The sequence below is a fragment of the Peromyscus maniculatus genome, chromosome X, assembly GCF_049852395.1.
Source record: "Peromyscus maniculatus bairdii isolate BWxNUB_F1_BW_parent chromosome X, HU_Pman_BW_mat_3.1, whole genome shotgun sequence".
Taxonomy (NCBI): Eukaryota; Metazoa; Chordata; class Mammalia; order Rodentia; family Cricetidae; genus Peromyscus; species Peromyscus maniculatus.
This window is the reverse complement of record NC_134875.1, coordinates 135788566-135805647: the sequence shown is the minus strand read 5'-3', so window position 1 is coordinate 135805647 and position 17082 is coordinate 135788566. Positions and strand designations below refer to the sequence as shown.

Sequence of the window (17082 nt, the reverse complement as noted above, 5' to 3'; positions counted from 1 at the left end):
GATTGCAAAGTGTTATTATTCATACACGTTTCCGCTAGCCTAATGACAGAGAGGACAGTGAGTACTAATCATGTTCTTTATTAACAAGCTGATATAAAGCCAAGCTGACTTCAAGGGACAAGGGGCCTTTGATTATTACAGCGTCCAGTTGGTCTTCCTGGTAAAGGTGGTTAGAAGTATCATTGGGAAGGGTTTCAAGAGACTGATAAGTCATAGGAAAAAATAGAATAACCAAGGTTCATGGCATTGTTTCCTTTGGCAAGGTAGGTAATCCTCAGTGCAATCTAGCCTATAGTGAGGCTGCAGATGAGAATACTTCTAAGAAAGCAGAGGGAGTGTTAAGAACCTAGTTTGCCTGGGATGTTGGACAGCTTTGGTCATTCATGTAAATCTAAAAACAGAATAATCACTGAAAAGTATCAAGTCTACTAGCCCTGAACACTCCTCCCTACCTTCTCCAAAAATTATTTTCCCCAGCCTCATCAGTTGGTTATATTAAGGCTCCTCTTGAGGCCCAGGCTTTCCCTTATCATAATGAAAGCACAAGGCCACTGCACATCAGATCAGCTAAGAATTGGATTTGAAACAAAGGAGTGAGTGACTGTAGCCATTATCCTAACCAGCTCCTATGCCTATCTACTGCAAAATCAAGGGCTACATGCAAAAGGAGACAGAAGCCTTGTGTTAGTATGGTTAGTACTAGCTTCAGTTTGAGAAAAGCAGAGCCATTGAAGCAACGGCTGACACTACAGCCAATCGTGCTCTCTCTTACTGTCTGGAGAAAGTTCAAATTCTGCCATGGTCTCCATCAGTAAAACCTTCAGTACTGAACCAATGAGATGGCCCATCAGGCAAAAGAGTTTGTCATGCAAATTCAGTGATCTGAACTCAATGCCTGGATCCCATCAAGGAAGGAGAGAACCAACTCCTAAAAACTGGCCTTCACTCATGGTCTTTGCCACAGATACACCTGCACTCACATACATACATGCATACACACACACACACACACACACACACACACACACACACACACACGACAAATAAAACAAACAAACAAATAGATAAATGAATAAATAAAAGAAGCCCTTCAGTGTGACTTTGATACTATTCCTAACTGGGTTTTTCCACTTATCCCTGCCCATAATAAAAAAGAAATTGATTTTTGACATCTTTTTTGCCCACAAACAGCAAGACAGGCACTCTGTTGAAGCAAATACACCTTCACCACTTCACACAGTGAAGCAAGTGAGTGAAGCAGTGAGCAAGTAAATATTTTAGGCAAGCTCATTATAGAAATGGATGGCACGTAGCTTAGCATTTGAGAGCATGCATTTAAGAGTCCAGGAATCTGCCTTCATTTTGTAACTTCCGGGTGACTCTAGCTAAGTCATTTAACTACCCTTGTCTTTGTTACCCTGGCAATGAAAGGGGAAGAACTATAGTGTCCATCTCATGGGACTGTAGTGAAGACTGATTGAAATAATATTCCTAAAAGTACATCACCATAGTTCTTGGCACACATGAATCAGCACTGAAGTCTTAGTTATTACTATTATAATTATTATTTCTTGAATAGCTATGAGAGAAGCTGAGGGTGGCTCTGGAAACTTATGTCTTACACTCAAGAAGTGGCTGGCAATATACTTGGTACTTATGTCTAATTCTGTAGAGAATTTGTGGACTCAGGGCAGGGGGCTTTGTTGGTGAAAATCAACTAACAATATGGTGTTTTGTTTAGGTTATCACACCACAGCGAAAAATCTCCCTGCTTGCACCCAGTCGGGAAGACATGGAAGAATGGATTAACATCATCAAAACTGTCCAACAGGGAGAAATCCGTGAGGTAAGATGAATGGTAGTGAATACACACAACTCTCGAGAAAATACTTAAGGGACTGCATTGGGGAAGTGGATTTTCAAACAAAGAACTAGTAAAATGCTCGCAGAGACTCTCCAGCCGGGAAGTGCATATAGATATCATCTGGAAACCTGTTTAGAATTACTCACACAAATAGGAAAGATTTACTTAGCCTCAGACCCTGGTAACCATGTAGCTTAGACTCCTCTGTACACAGTCTGGAAATGTGTCATGGTATATCTGGTAAATGAAATCCATGAGATATATTTATGCAGCTAACTTAGATGTCCATAATTGTTCAGAAAGTTGCAATTAGCAGTTTTAATTCCTGTCTTCAGAATAACAGTAATAACACTTCAGGAAACTGAGGCTGAGAAGGAGGAAGGAGTCAGATCAAGTTAAAATAAGCACTCTCTTGAGAAGGAAACCCAGGCTATGGAATCTTCTACCTCTGTTTTCTATCTGTCACAAAAGAAATGTAGAAGGAAAGACAAGAAGCATAGCTTATCGGGGTTCATTTTCTCTTTCACTGTCCCTGAAATAGTCAAGGCTACTATTCAGACAGTCCAATCTGGCGTCAGCTAGCTCTTCTGTAAATCTACCACAATTATAATCTATAGAAGTTGCAAGATGGGAAGGATCATGTCATTTATTTACTTAGAAAAATGTCTGTATCATAGTGAAGACAGATATATTTAAATATGTAAATCTAAGGGAAAATTGGAACTCAGAGTTTTGAGTGGGATTGATCCAAAGCCCATCTTAAAGCAAAATTCTTCTCTGAAAGTCTTGGCGATAAAGGAACAAAATGAATATAGCCTTTAAAGATCTTCAGTATAATAAAAAATTAATTCAGAAAAAAATTCTTAATGTCTTAAATAACTAACTAAGATAGAGGATTGTTTGGGGGGATTTAGGCTGGAGCAGTGTGTTCAGTGATAATGAGGCTCAGAAATTAAAAATAATGCCTTTAAAAAGAACCACCTTTCCTCAAACTCCTAAGATTTTGGGGATTTTGACCACTTGATGTTATAGTTATACATTCAGCTGTTCATGTCTGTGATGGGGGTAGCATGTCAACATGACTAAGCTGGAGCCTTCTACATATCATGAAGCCTTCTTATAGGCCTACCATGTATCATCCTTAATTGAGAGTCCTCCACATAGTATCTAATAACAGGCTTTCACGTGACTTAGTATTTAGTATTTAACTGCTTTGCTCTTTTCTTCTTCCTTTCCTGATGGGGTAGTACGTCCCCTCGGTGGCAATGAGGCACATTCGAGGCAGCAACAAAGAGTTGTTCATTCTTGACTACTCACTCTTCCTCATTCTCGGGGAACGATACCTTTCTCTTGGCTTACTTCTATTCAAACTGGAATGTTTCTGACATATGACATAGTGTTTTCAATTTCACAAAAAGTCATGTAAGATATTTTGAATTTTAATTATTAGTCTAGGAATGCAAAAGTCCTAGAGAAAACCATCAGAAAATAGATGTGTCATTATTGACTCCATTGAATTAAAACACCTGGCTATTGACAACCCAGCACACCCTGGAAAAGAAAAAAATAATATGCTTGTTCACTCTCTTGGAAGAATTGTATAAGGACATAATCCAAACCTCTGCGGAGTTGCCTCAGGGACTTCAATATAAGAAACAGTTTCGGCTGCTAGAACACTCTCACTACCAGGACCTTAGTATTTCACCTTGCTTGAAGCCTAAACAGGCAAATACTTCCCTTTCACATGCACCTTACCTTTAACAGTCTTTTCTATCTTCTGTCACCAACAGTGCCTGACATTTGTAGTGACAAAAGATTAATCATGGCTTTAGTGACCTATTAAAGTAGTGACAAAGTAATTGGATAATCTATTGGAAACTATTCAATATATTTATTACTAGATGTTCAGTTCTGGTGCTAAATGTGTTGAAAAAAGGGGGTAGAATTCTAGTTCCTGTCCCTAGTGAGCTTTTATGTAGTTAGGGAGACAAGATATACACAAACAGATGCTAGTGATGAAGTTAGTTCTCAGCTAAACTAGATACTAAAGCAGAAGAGGAAAGGATAAGAATCTAGTCTTCAGGGAAGAATTAGTAGAGAAGAAACTTGAGCCTGAGCCTGAAAGATATATGGGACTTGGTTAGTGGCAAGGGTTTGGGCCAGCAGGGAGTCCTGAACACAGAAACTGACAGAAGAAAAAGCTGAGTACCAGGAAAAGAGAGTCTTCTTGAAATACAATGAAACATGGCTGTAAAATGTTTAGGAATGTGGATACAAGAAGCAGAGCCAGAGAGGTGAACTAGGCATAATGGCCAATGGTTTTCAGTGCCAGGAGAAGGAGTGAAAACTTAGGTTTCAACTGAAAGATTAAAGAGAGAAGAGTGTGCACTTTAGAAATACAGAATAGAGCAGTGGGGGCGATGGCCTAGGGGTTAAAGCTTGCTAATGAGTGTGACAGCCTGAATTTGAATCCTAGCATCCACATAAAAAGCCTGGCATTGCAGTATGTTCCTGTAAATTTAGAGGTGCAGAGGCAACTGAGTCCCAGTGTACCTAAAATGGCAGTGTTTAGGCTGGGTGAGAGACTGTTTCACACAATACGTTAGGGAGCAATACATGTAGATACTTGATTGCCTCCTCCACACTTGCACACAGGTACACCTGCACATGTGTGTGTCTCATATGTACAAACTTGTGTACACCTGCCCCCTCCCCCCCAAAACACAGAAGGGATTAGACAAGGGGAAAACTAGAGGCTAGAACTTCAGGGAGGGAGTTATCTATCACCTCAAGAAAGACAAAACTGAGTCCCAGAAGGATGACAGAACATGGGACAAATAGTAAATGCTAATTAGTAGACAATGGAGTAAGAAGGGAAGCTAAATATAAGAAAAAGACAAAGTCAGATTGGGGATGGAAGTCACTGGTAGAACACATAGACTACCATGTGAGAGGCCTTTGCTTTCATCCAGCATGGAAGGAGTTTGTGACAGGAAAGTAAGGTTCTAACAACGGTCCTAAAGGCCTAATCTTAGAATGTTTCTTTTTTTCCCCTCCTTTGTGGTTTTGCATTTTTCCCTTTTATTGAAAATAGATTCATTTCTCATACAATATATCCTGGTCACAGTTTCCCCTCCCTCTACTCCTCCCAGTTTCTCCCTACCTACCCTCCCATCCAGATCCACTCCCTTTCTGTCTCTCATTAGATAAAAACAGAGAAAACAACAAACCGTAATAAAACAAACAAACAAAAATAACACCTAAGTTGGACAAGACAAACCAACAGAAGGAAAAGAGCCCAAGAGAAGGCGCAAGAATCAGAGACCCACAAGTTCACTCACTCAACAGTCCCATAAAAACACTAAACTGGAAAGCCACAATATATACACAGAGGGCATGGTACCGACCTATGCAGGCCTGTGCATGCTGCTTTGGTCTCTGTGAGTTCATGAGCTTTGCTCAGTTGATTTAGAGGGCCTTCTTATCCTTGTGTCCTCAATCTTCTCTGGCTCTTACACTCTTTCTACCTCCTCTTCCATGGTGGTCCTGAGCTCTGAGGGGAGGAATGTGATGGAGACATCCCATTTAGAGCTGAGTGATCCAATGTCTCTGTCTGCACAATGTCTGGCTGTGGATCTCTGTATTTATTCCCATCTGCTGCAGGAGGAAAGTTCTCTGATGATGGCTGAATAGTGCACTTATCTATGAGCATAGCAGAATATAATTAGGAGTCATTTTATCACTACTTTTGTTTTGTTTTTAAGACCAGTATTATTTAGGTCTCTGAGCTGTCTAGTCTGCTTCTTTGTCACCTAAGCAGTATTGTGTATGGGCCAAGTCAAATTAGACATTGATTGGTTACTCCCACAGCTTTGTGCCACCATTACCCCAGGATATTTTGCAGTCAGGACAGCATTGTAAATCAAAGGTTTGTGGCTGGGTTGGTGCTTATGTTTCTCTTTTGATAGTGTGTAGAGTACGTTCCTATACCAAAGATACTAGAATGTAGGGATGAAGGCTCTATGTAGGCACCTGCTTGATCTCTCTCTGTACAATGAGTTGTGTGGGTGTTGTCTTCAGCAGTGGGGCCTTGTCAGTTTGTGGAGAGAAACCTGTAGTCTTGGCAATAGCCTGGATTGTTTGAGATTTCCATGGGACTCCTTTAGCCAACAACTCAATTGTTTATAACCTGGTACTGGTACTGGAAGCTTCATTTGGTGACAAGAAATGGCCAGTTAGGTCTCCATCTCCCTTTATTTGAACACTTAACTAGGATTGCCTTCTTAAATTTAAGGAAGTTTCCATTGCACTGGGATTCCATGCTGTCTCTCAAATGTCCCACATTCCCTCCCTGTGCTGACCTTAGCCTCCCATTTCCAGTATCCCTACCCCCAGTCCACCCATAAAATCTATTCTATAGCCTCCTCCAAGAGAGATTCATGTGTCCCCCTAGTCCCTTTTCCTATTCCTACCCTCCCTGGGTCTCCAGATTGTAGATTGGTTATTAATTACTTAACAACTAATATCAACATATAAGTGAATATATATTGTATTTATCTTTCAGAGTCTGGGTTACCTCACTCAGGATGATTTTTTTCTAGTTTCATCTATTTGCCTGCAAAATTCATGGCATCATTTTTTAATTTTTATTTATTTTTTAAAACGTCTGAGTAATACTCCATTGTGTGAATGTACCTACCATATTTTCTTTATTCATTCTTCTGTTGAGGGACATCTAGGCTGTTCCAGTTCCTGGCTATTATGAATAAAGCTGCAATGAATGTGGCTGAGCCAAAGTCCTTGTGGTAGGGTGAAGTGTCCTTTAGGTATATGCTCAACAGTGGTATAGCTGGATATTGAGGTAAATTGATTCTCCACTTTCTGATGAACCACTGTATTGATTTCCATAGTGATTGTACAAGTTTGTATTACCATGAGCAAAGGATAAGTGTTCCCCTTATTCCACATCCTTGTCACATTTTAATTTTGACCTTAGTCATTCTGACAAGTATGAGATGGAATCTCAAAGTAGTTTTGATTTGCATTTCCCTGGTGGGTAAGGATGCTAAACATTTCTTTAAGTGATTCTCAGCCATTTGAGTTTCATCTATTAAGAATTCTGTTTAGATTGGTACTCGATTTTTTGTTGGATTATTTGGCTTTTTGATGTCTAGTTTCTTGAGTTTTTTATATATTTTGGAAATTAGTCCTATATTGGGCATGAAGATGGCAGAAACCTTTTCCCATTCTGTACGCTACCGCTTTGTCCATATGGTATTGAGCTTTGCCATGTAGAAGTTTTTTATTAGTTTCATGAGGTCCCATTTATTAATTGTCCATCTTAGAGCCTGCACTAATGCTGTTCTATTCAGAAAGTTGTCTCCTGTGCCAATGCATTCAAGGCTTTTCCCTACTTTCTCTTCTATCAGGTTTAGTGTATCTTGTTTTATGTTGAGGTCTTTGATCCATTTGAACTTGCGTTTTATGCAGGGTGATTAGTATGGATCTATTTGGATTCTTGTACATGCAGATATCCAGTTTGACCAGCACCATTTGTTGAAGATACTATCTTTTCTCCAATGTGGATTTCTGGCTTCTTCATCAAAAATCAGTTGTCCATGGGTGTTTGACTATATGTCTGGGTCTTCAGTTCCATTCCATGGATCAACGTGTCTGTTTTTGTGCCAATACCATGTTGTTTTTATTACTATAACTCTGTAGTACAACTTGAAATCAGAAATAGTGACACCACCAGAAGTTCTTTTATTGTTCAGGATTGTTTTAGCTATCCACGGGTTTTTTTGTGTTTCCATATAAAGTTGAGAATTGTCCTTTCAAGATCTGTGAAGAATTGTGTAGGAATTTTGATGGAGACTGCATTGAATCCGTAGATTGGTTATGATAGAAAAGCTATTTTTACTATGTTAATCCTGCCAATCAATGAGCATGAGAGACCTTTCCATCTCCTGATATTTTCTCCAAAGACTTGCAGTTTTTTATCATGCAAGTCTTTCACTTGCTTGGTTAGAGTTACTGCAATATATTTTATATTATTTGAAGCTATTGTTACAGGTGTTGCTTCCCTGATTTCTTTCTCAGCCCATTTGTCATTTGTATATAGGAGGGCTACTGATTTTGTGAATTAATTTTATATCCAGATACTTTGCTGAAAGTTATTAGCTGTAGAAATTCTCTGGTGGAATTTTTGAGTCACCTGTCTATACTATCATATCATTTATAAATAAATATACTTTGACTTCTTCCTTTCCAATTTGTGTCCACTTTATTTTCTTCAGTTCTCTTGTTACTCTAGCTAGGACTTCAAGTATTATATTGGCTAGGTATGGAGAGAGTGGACAACTTTGTCTTGTTTCTGATTTTAGTAGAATTGCTTTGAGTTTCTTTCCACTTAATTTGATGTTGGCTATGGGCTTACAATGAACTACTTTTATTATGTTGAGGTATGTCTCTAATCCCTTCAGAACTTTTATCATGATGGAATGTTAGATTTTTGTCAAAGACCTTTTCTGTATCTAATGAGATGATCATGTGTTTTTTGTCTTTCAATTTTTTTAATATGGTGGATTATATTTATTGATTTTGTTGTTGTTATTGTTGTTGTTTTTCTTATAGTTAGATCTCTGGCATGAAGCTTGTTCATGACTGATGATTGTTTTTATGTGTTCTTAGATTTTGTTTGATAGTATTTTATTGAGTATTTTTGCATCTATGCTCTTAAGGGATATTATTCTTTAATTCTCTTCCTTTGCTGAGTCTGTATATGGTTTATGTATCAGAGTAACTATGGCCTCAAAAATGAATTAGTCAATGTCCCTTATGTTTCTATTTTATTGAATACTTTGAGGAATATTGGCATTAACTCTTTTTTGAAAGCTTGGTAGAATTCAGTGTTAAAACTATCTGGTCCTGAGATTCTATTGGTTGAAAAAAATTTTAATGACTTTCTATTTAACTGATAATTACAGGTCTGTTTAAATTGCTTATCTGATCTTGATTTAACTTTGGTAAATGGTATCTATCAAAAAAATTATCCATTTCTTTTAGATTTTCCAATTTGGTAGAGCACAGGTTTTTAAAATATGTCCTTATAATTCTCTGGATTTCTTCAGTGTCTGTTGTAATGCCCTTCTTTTCATTTCTGATTTTGTTAATTTGGATATTCTCTCCCTGCCTTTTAGTTAGTTTGGATAAAGATTTGTCTATCTTATTGATTTTTCTCAAAGAAACAACTCTTTGTAACATTGATTCTTTATATTGTTCTCTTTGTTTCTATTTTATTTATTTCAGCCCTAAGTTTGATTATTTCCTTCATCTAGTCCTTCTGAGAGAGTGATTACTTCTTTTTGTTCTAGGGCTTTTGAGCAGGCTGTTAAGTTACTAGCATGAGAGTTCCTGTTGTTTGTTTTAACTCTTTTGGGGGCCTGCCACCCAGCTCCAAAATAAATCACATACAGAGGCTTATTCTTAATTATAAATGCTCAGTCTTAGCTTGGCTTGTTGCTAGCCAGCTTTTCTTAACTTAAATTATCCTGTCTTATCTTGGGTCTTGGGGCTTTTATCTTTCTCTGTTTCTGTATACCTTTTCTTTCCTTCCCACTCAGTGTCTGGCTGTGCAGCTGGGTGGATGGGTGGCTAGCCTCTGAAGTCCTCCTCTCATTCTCTCTTGTTCCTTCTACCTCTTCCCCAGATTTCTCCTTCTATTAATTCTCTCTGCCTGCCAGCCCCGTCTATCCTTTCTCCTGCCTTGCTATTGACTGTTCAGTTCTTTATTAGACCATCAGGTGTTTTAGACAGGTAGAGTAACACAGCTTCACAGAGTTGAAGAAATGCAATATAAACAAAAGTAACACACCTTAAAATAATATTCCCCAAACACGCTCCATTTTTTTTCTTTTTAATGTAGGCACTTAGTGCTGTGAACTTTCCTCTTAGTACTGCTTTCATTGTGTCCCATAAGTTTGGGTGTGTTGTTTGTTCATTTTCATTGAATTCTAGAAAGTCTCTAATTCCTTTTTTTGTCTTGACTCATTTTTTCATTAGTAGTGAATTGTTCAGTTTCCATGAGTGTGTAAGCTTTCTGTTGTTTCTATCCAACTTTCATCTGTGGTGGTATGATAAGACACAGGTTATTATTTCAGTTTTCTTTTATCTGATGAGACTTGCTTTGTGTCTGAGTATTTGATCAATTTGGAGAAAGTTTCATGAGGTGCTGAGAAAAAGGTATATTATTTTGTCTTTGAGTGAAATGTTTTATAAATATCTGTTAGGTCCATTTGGTTTATAATATCATTTATCTTCAGTTTAGTTTTTGGTTGGATAGCCTATCTGTTCAGAGTGAGATATTGAAGTCTCCCACTATTGGTATGGGAGGGTCAATATGTGATTTGAGCTGTAGTGGTGTTTTATTTACAAACTTGGATGCCCTTATGTTTTGGGCAGAGATGTTTAGAATTGCAGTGTCCTCTTAGGGGATTCTTCATTTGATGACTATGCAGTGTCCTTCTCTATCTCTTCTGATTAGTTTTCATTGGAAGTCGACTTTTTCATATTAAAATGGCTGCACCAGCTTTTTTCTTAGGTCCATTTGCCTGGAACCCCAAGTAGCCACACCTGCCAGGTCCACAAAAATTTCCTTAGAGGTAACATGGTGCCACCATACTCTTCTAAAAACCAGAGAGTAAACATAAACCAAGGAATAAAACACCCACTCAACAAAGACAAAACCAGAAATCAGCATCTAGAACTATAACCATCCCATCAAAAACACAGTAACAGCCAGGACAATATGTCTCCACTAGAGCCCAGCTATCCTACCACAGCAGGACTGAATATTCCAACGTAGCACAAGACAAAGACCTAAAAACAGTCCATATGGATATAATAGATGAACATAAAGAGAAAAATGAATAAATCCCTTAAAGAAATCCAGAAACACACACACACACACACACACACACACACACACACACACACACACACACGAAATAGAAAAAAAAAGAAGTGCACAGAAATGAATAACCCTGTTCAAGACCTAAAAATGGAAATAAAGTCAATAAGGAAAACCCAAACAGATGGAATTCTGGAAATGAAAAACTTAGGAATTCAAACAGGAACTATACAGATAAGCTTCACTAATAGAATACAAGAGATGGAAGAAAGAATCTCAGGTGTTGAAGATACGATAGAATTAATGGATACATCAGACAAAGAAAATGTTAAATCTAAAAGTACTCCTGACACAAAAGATCCAGGAAATCTGGGACACAATGAAAAGACAAAAATCTAAGAATAATAGAAATAGATGAATGAGAAGAAACACAGCTCAAAGGCACAGAAAATATTTTTGACAAAATCATAGAAGAAAATTTCCCTAACCTAAAGAAAGACATGCTTTAGGCACAAGAAGCATAGAGAACACCAAATAGATTGTACCAAAAAAGAAAGTCCCCTCAGCACATACTAATCCAAACACTAAACGTACAGAACAAAGAAATAATATTAAAAGCTGCAAAGAAAAAAGACCAAGCCAAATATAAATGCAGACCTATCAGAATTATACCTGACTCAATGGAGACTCTGAAAGACAGAAGGGCCTGGACAGTTGTGCTGCAGACTCTTAACAGGACCACAGATGCCAGCTCAGACTACTATACCCAGAAAAAAACTTTAATCACTATAGACGGAGAAAACAAGATACTCCATGATAAAAACCAAATTTAAGCAATATCTTGTCTACAAATCCAGCCCTACAGAAGGTGCTAGAAGGTAAACTCCAACCTACAGACATTACTACTTCCAAGAAAACACAGGGAATAAATAATTTCAGACCAAACCAGTAAATTCAAATGAGGAGAAACCACACACACAAACATACTCACATTCACACTCACACCACCACCACCAACAACAACAAAATAACAGGAGTCAACAATCATCGGTCATTGATCTCTCTCAATATCAATGGTCCCATTTCCCCAAAAACACAGACTAACAGAATGGATGCAAAAACAAAATCCATCCCTCTGCTGTATCCAGGAAACACACCTCAACATCAAGAATAGACATTACCTCAGGGTAAAGGGTTGGAAAAGATTTTCCATGCAAATGGACCTAAGAAGCAAGCTGGTATAACCATTTTAATATCTAACAAAATAGACTTCAAACCAAGAATATTTATTTCTTACACTTTTGCCTACAGAAGAAAGAACATTCATAAAGATACTGCATAGAAATTTTATTTTTCTTTTATTTTTACCTGACATGGATTGGGTCTAGGGCCTCAAACATGCTGTACAAATGCCTCAACATTGAGCTTTAGCCTTCCTCTGTTTTAAAAAGACTTTTGTCTGTGATCTTCCTTGGGGAAGACTATTTCTTCCTCTCTCTTAGCATTCTTTAGTTGCCTGTAGTTCTTTGTTTAGGGTTGAGGCCCCTTGGGCTTTCCGACTCTGTCCACATTACCATGTCTACCATTCAGCTCAGGGTTAGGCAGTCCTGGTGAGACTTTATGGGTATAGCTTCTTCCATTCCTTGGAAATATAATCTCACAGCTTTATTCCTATTCCTTTGGCCTTTACAATCTTTTCCCCACCTCTTCTGCAATGAAGATATGCATATATGTATGTAACAACAATTAATGAAAAGAGAAGCTATGTATTTGAAAAAGGAAGGAGGGGTATGTGGGAGGGTTTGGAAAGGGAACAGAGAAAGGGCAATTGATGTAATTATGTTATGATCTCAAAAAATAAAATGAATAATTATTTTAAGTTTTTTATTTTTAATCAGGAGCTTACCAAGTTGCCCAGGCTAGCTTTGAACTCATTCTGTAACCTAGACAGGTCTTGAACTTGTGATATTCCTGTCTCCATAGAAACTGATATTAGAGCCCCATACTACCAGTCTCAATAACTCTAACATCATGTGGTAGTTCTGCTTTTAATTTTTTGAGAAATCTCTATACTGTTTTTCATAATGGTTATGTTAATTTGCATTTTAATAAACAAGTTTTCAAAACTCCCTTTGTTCAATATCCTTTCCAACACTTTGCATCTCTTATTTCTTTTGATCATAGCATTCTAACAGGGATACGATGCTATCTTACCATGGTTTTGATTTGCATTTAGTGATTGGTGATACTGAGCATTTTCAATTGACCTTCACAAAAAAAAGTCTGTTCAGGCCTGTTGACCTTTTAAAGGACTGTGTTTTATTTTTTATTAGTTTCTTTTAAGAAACTACAATATAGTTACATCATTTTCTCCCCTTTTCTTTCCTCCCATCAATCCTCCCTTGTACCCCTACCTTGCTCCTCCTAGAAATAATAGTCTCTTTTTCTTTACACACACACACACACACACACACACACACACACACACACACACACACACACACACACACACACACGGTTGCTTGTATGTACATGATTTCAGAGCTGGGTAGTTGGTATTGGATAACCAATTAAGGGTTAATCCCTGGTAAGGATTATTTCTTCTGTTCTCAGCAGTTCTTAGTAGCCTGTGGGTCTTTATTTATGGGTGGGTCCCTGTGAGATTTCCCATTTCCATGTTAGCATTTCTCTTGGTGCTGTTATTGTTTAGGCAGCCATATTATTGAGGCATTATGGTTGAACTTCCCTGTCTTTTGTAGGAAATACAATCCCACAGTAGATTTCCAGGTCCTTTGGCTCTTAAAATCTGTCCACCTCCTCTTCCTGGATGTTCCCTGAGCCTTAGATGTAGAAGCTGTGCTGTAGATATATCAGTTAGAGTCAGGCCCCTTGTGGTCATTTGTTCTCTGCATTTTTGCCAGTTGTGGTTTTCTGTAATCACCTATGTCTGTTTGCAAAGAGAAGCTTCTTTGATGAGGGGTGATATGTACACTTCTCTGTGGGTATAAGGATAAGTATTTAGAATGCAGTTAGGAATTAGGCTGGTTTAGTAATGTGATGGTAGTAATTCTCCTCTAAGATCCATGACCTCCCTAGCCCCGTGTGGTTGGCATGGTTTCCCTCCTGTTGAGCAGGCCTTAAGTCCAGCTATAGGGTTTTTAGTTAGCACCAAATCGTGAGTGCCACTGTTACACTCTTAAGTTTTTCATGCCATGCTGGTCATTCTTCTGTTTCATAGGTTTTGCAGCTGGATAGGACTAGATAGGTTTCTTCCCTCCCTTGGAAGCTTACATAGCACTTTCCAGTACCATGAAAGCTGAGGAGCCTTTCATGTCCGATCCTACTTAGCAACTCCAGGTCCTGTGTCCAAAGTACATGGTGTCTTCTGCAATAGGGGCTTACCATCAATTTCTGGGAAGCAACCAAGGGCAACAGCAATGGCCTGTATTGTTTTAGGAATCTCTTGAATGCCCTTAAGCAACAACTCAAAAAAAAAAGAGTTTCTCATGCCCGGTAGTTGGAATTTTGTTAGTCTATAGCTCTTGCAGGGAATATTGTCTGCTTGAGCAGGATATCTTCATTTGAACTATGTATATACATAGGCTTACATGCATTGCGTGTCATTTAGGTTAAATTAGTAGTAATATGATTCCTTATGGCTTTTCGGACCTCCTTGATGTTATTTATCCTCCTTCCTCCCTCTCCTTTCGTATTGACCTCCTTCCCCCACTGCATTTAACACCCCCTTATTTTACCTACTTCCCCCTTCCAAATCACTTGTATCATTTTATATTCCTCTCTAGTGGCACACTTGCTTTCTTCATTTTTAATTGAATTTCTTACATATTTTAGGTATTATCTCCTCCTCAGACTTACAGATAGTTTCTCTCATTGTGTAGGCTCTCATTCACTTTGTTTTTTCTGCTATGATGAAGCTTTAGGTTAAAATCATCCCATTAGTCTATTTTTTCTTTGGTTACCTGAGCTTTCAAGGTCCTGTAAGGAAAAATGTTGTCCAAACTAACATTATGTCTTCTTGGTTTTAGTAATTTTACAGTTTGGAGGTTTTATTTCCATCTTCACTTGTTCTGACTTGATTGTTGTATATGATACAAATGTCATTTTTTTCCTTTGCATATTGATATATAGTTTTCCCTAGAGCATGTGTTGAAGAAAGATGTCCTTTCTCCATATTGTGGTCTAAAAACCTTTGCCAAGACTTAATTATAAGTGCATTGGTCTATTTTTGGGTTTCATTGGTTTATGTATTTTTTTTGATGCCAGTATCATGATGTTTTGGTTATAATCACTTTATGTTTTCAAATCAAGGAGTTTGATGCCTCTAGCTTTGTTCTTTGATTCAAGATTATTTTGGGTTCCATACAAGTTTAAAGTAGTTCATTCCATGTCTGTGGATATGACATTGGAATTTTCATAGGGACTGTGTTGAATCTATAGACAGCTTTGTATATTATGGACATTTTCATAGTATTAATTCCTCTAATCCAAAAACATCTATCTTTCAGTTTACTTGTGTCTCCTTGATTTATTTCACTATATAGATCTTTTGCATCCTTGATTCTATTTATACCTAAGAACTGACCATTAAAATCACTTTTATAAGTAGGATTATTTTCTTAATATTTTTTGGTAGATCATTATTTGCTTATATAAATACAAATGATTCTTGGATTCCGATTTTATACCCCACAACTTTATATAACTCACCATTTTTAATGTATTTTTCTAGTCCGTGGGCAATGGATATAGTAGGATCAGCAAATAGAGACAATTTTACATTTTCCTTTTCTATTAGAATGGTTCTTAGTTCTTTCTCTTTCCCAATTGCTCTGCTAGGACTTCCAGTACTATGCTGAAAAGGAGTGACATTTGGCATTCTATTTTGTCCTTGATCATAGAAGGAAAGCTTTCAGCTCTTCACTGTTGAGAACACTGTTATCTATGGATTAGTCATAAATGGCCTTTATTATGTTTAGGTACACTCCTCTTGTGTATAACCTATTGAGAGATATCTAGAAGGGATGTTGTATTTTGTCAAATGTTTTTCTGCATCTATTGAGATAGTCCTACTAATTTATACTTGACTTTGTTAATATGATATATATCACATTTATCAATTTTAATATGCTGAACTACTTTGAATCCCAGTGAGGAATCCCACTTGATTATCAAACTTGGTTTGCTGTATTTTGTTGAGGATCTTTGTATCTATAGTCATCAGAGACATTGGCCTATAAGTTTATTTATATTTTATAACAGTCTTTCTGTTACTTTAGCATCAAGAAAATGCAGGCCTTGTAAAATGAGTTTCTGAGTATCATTCATTCTTTGATTCTTTAGATGATTTTAAGAAAAAATTTTAGTATTTCTTCTTTACTATCTTGTGCTTCTGAGGCACAAACAGTGCCTCATGCACTCAAGGCAATAAATTTACCACTGAATTAAAACTCCATTCCTTCTTTCTTTTTTAAATGTTTGATAGAAATAAACAGTGAAGCTCTATGGGCCTGGAATTTTCTTTGGTGAAAGACTTTTTATTATTTATTCAATCTCATTACTTGTCATTGTTCCTCTCTGATTTTCTCTTATTCATGATTCAGTCCTAGTAGGTTGTGTGTGTCTTGGAATTTATTTATTAGGGATGAAGTTACTGACAAATTCAGTGTCTGACAAAGACCTACTTTCTATTTCATAGGCAGCTATCTTTGTGTTGTGTCTTCATATGACAGATTGAGAGAAAATCCTGAAGGTTCTTATATAGGAACTAATATCATTCATCATGGCTCCACCCTCAGAACATAATGGTTTCCCAAAGTTTCTCTGGTAATACAACCACATTAAGAGTGAGGATTTCAGTAGAGTGGGGGTGTTACACAAATATTCAATCCATTGCCAATAAGAGTCTGGTCAGATCAGAGCAATGGGGTGTGTATTTTTAAGATGATAAAAATCAAACACAAATACCCAACAAGGAGGCTCTGAAAAGTTCAAGCCAACTCACCTTTCTTAGCAATTTGTATGCCTGCTACAGTTTTGAATCTGTCTTCAAATTCGATTTTTAAAAATTTGTATCAGCAAATAGAAATGCCTGTAGAGACACACTATGCCAGTCCATGGCTGCTGTAACAAATTACCAAAATCTTTGGGACTTAAAACACACAAATTTACAAACTGGGTGTAATTTATAAATCCCTATATTCTTATCACGTAAGAGAAGTTTAAAGTCATCCTCAGCTAACTAGCAAATTTGGGGACAGCCTGGTCTACGTGAAACCCTGCTTTATAGAAA

The 17082-nt window shown here is 37.4% G+C and overlaps 1 protein-coding gene across 1 annotated transcript in view; it reads left to right on the top strand.

Annotated features, from left to right (window-relative positions):
- The window catches only part of Dgkk (diacylglycerol kinase kappa), a 128147-nt gene that overhangs the window by 51901 nt on the left and 59164 nt on the right, over positions 1-17082 (top strand). The window contains exon 4 of the mRNA XM_006995409.4: positions 1742-1846. Coding sequence (XP_006995471.1) covers positions 1742-1846 — 105 coding nt within the window. The remainder of the gene's footprint in view (positions 1-1741; positions 1847-17082) is intronic.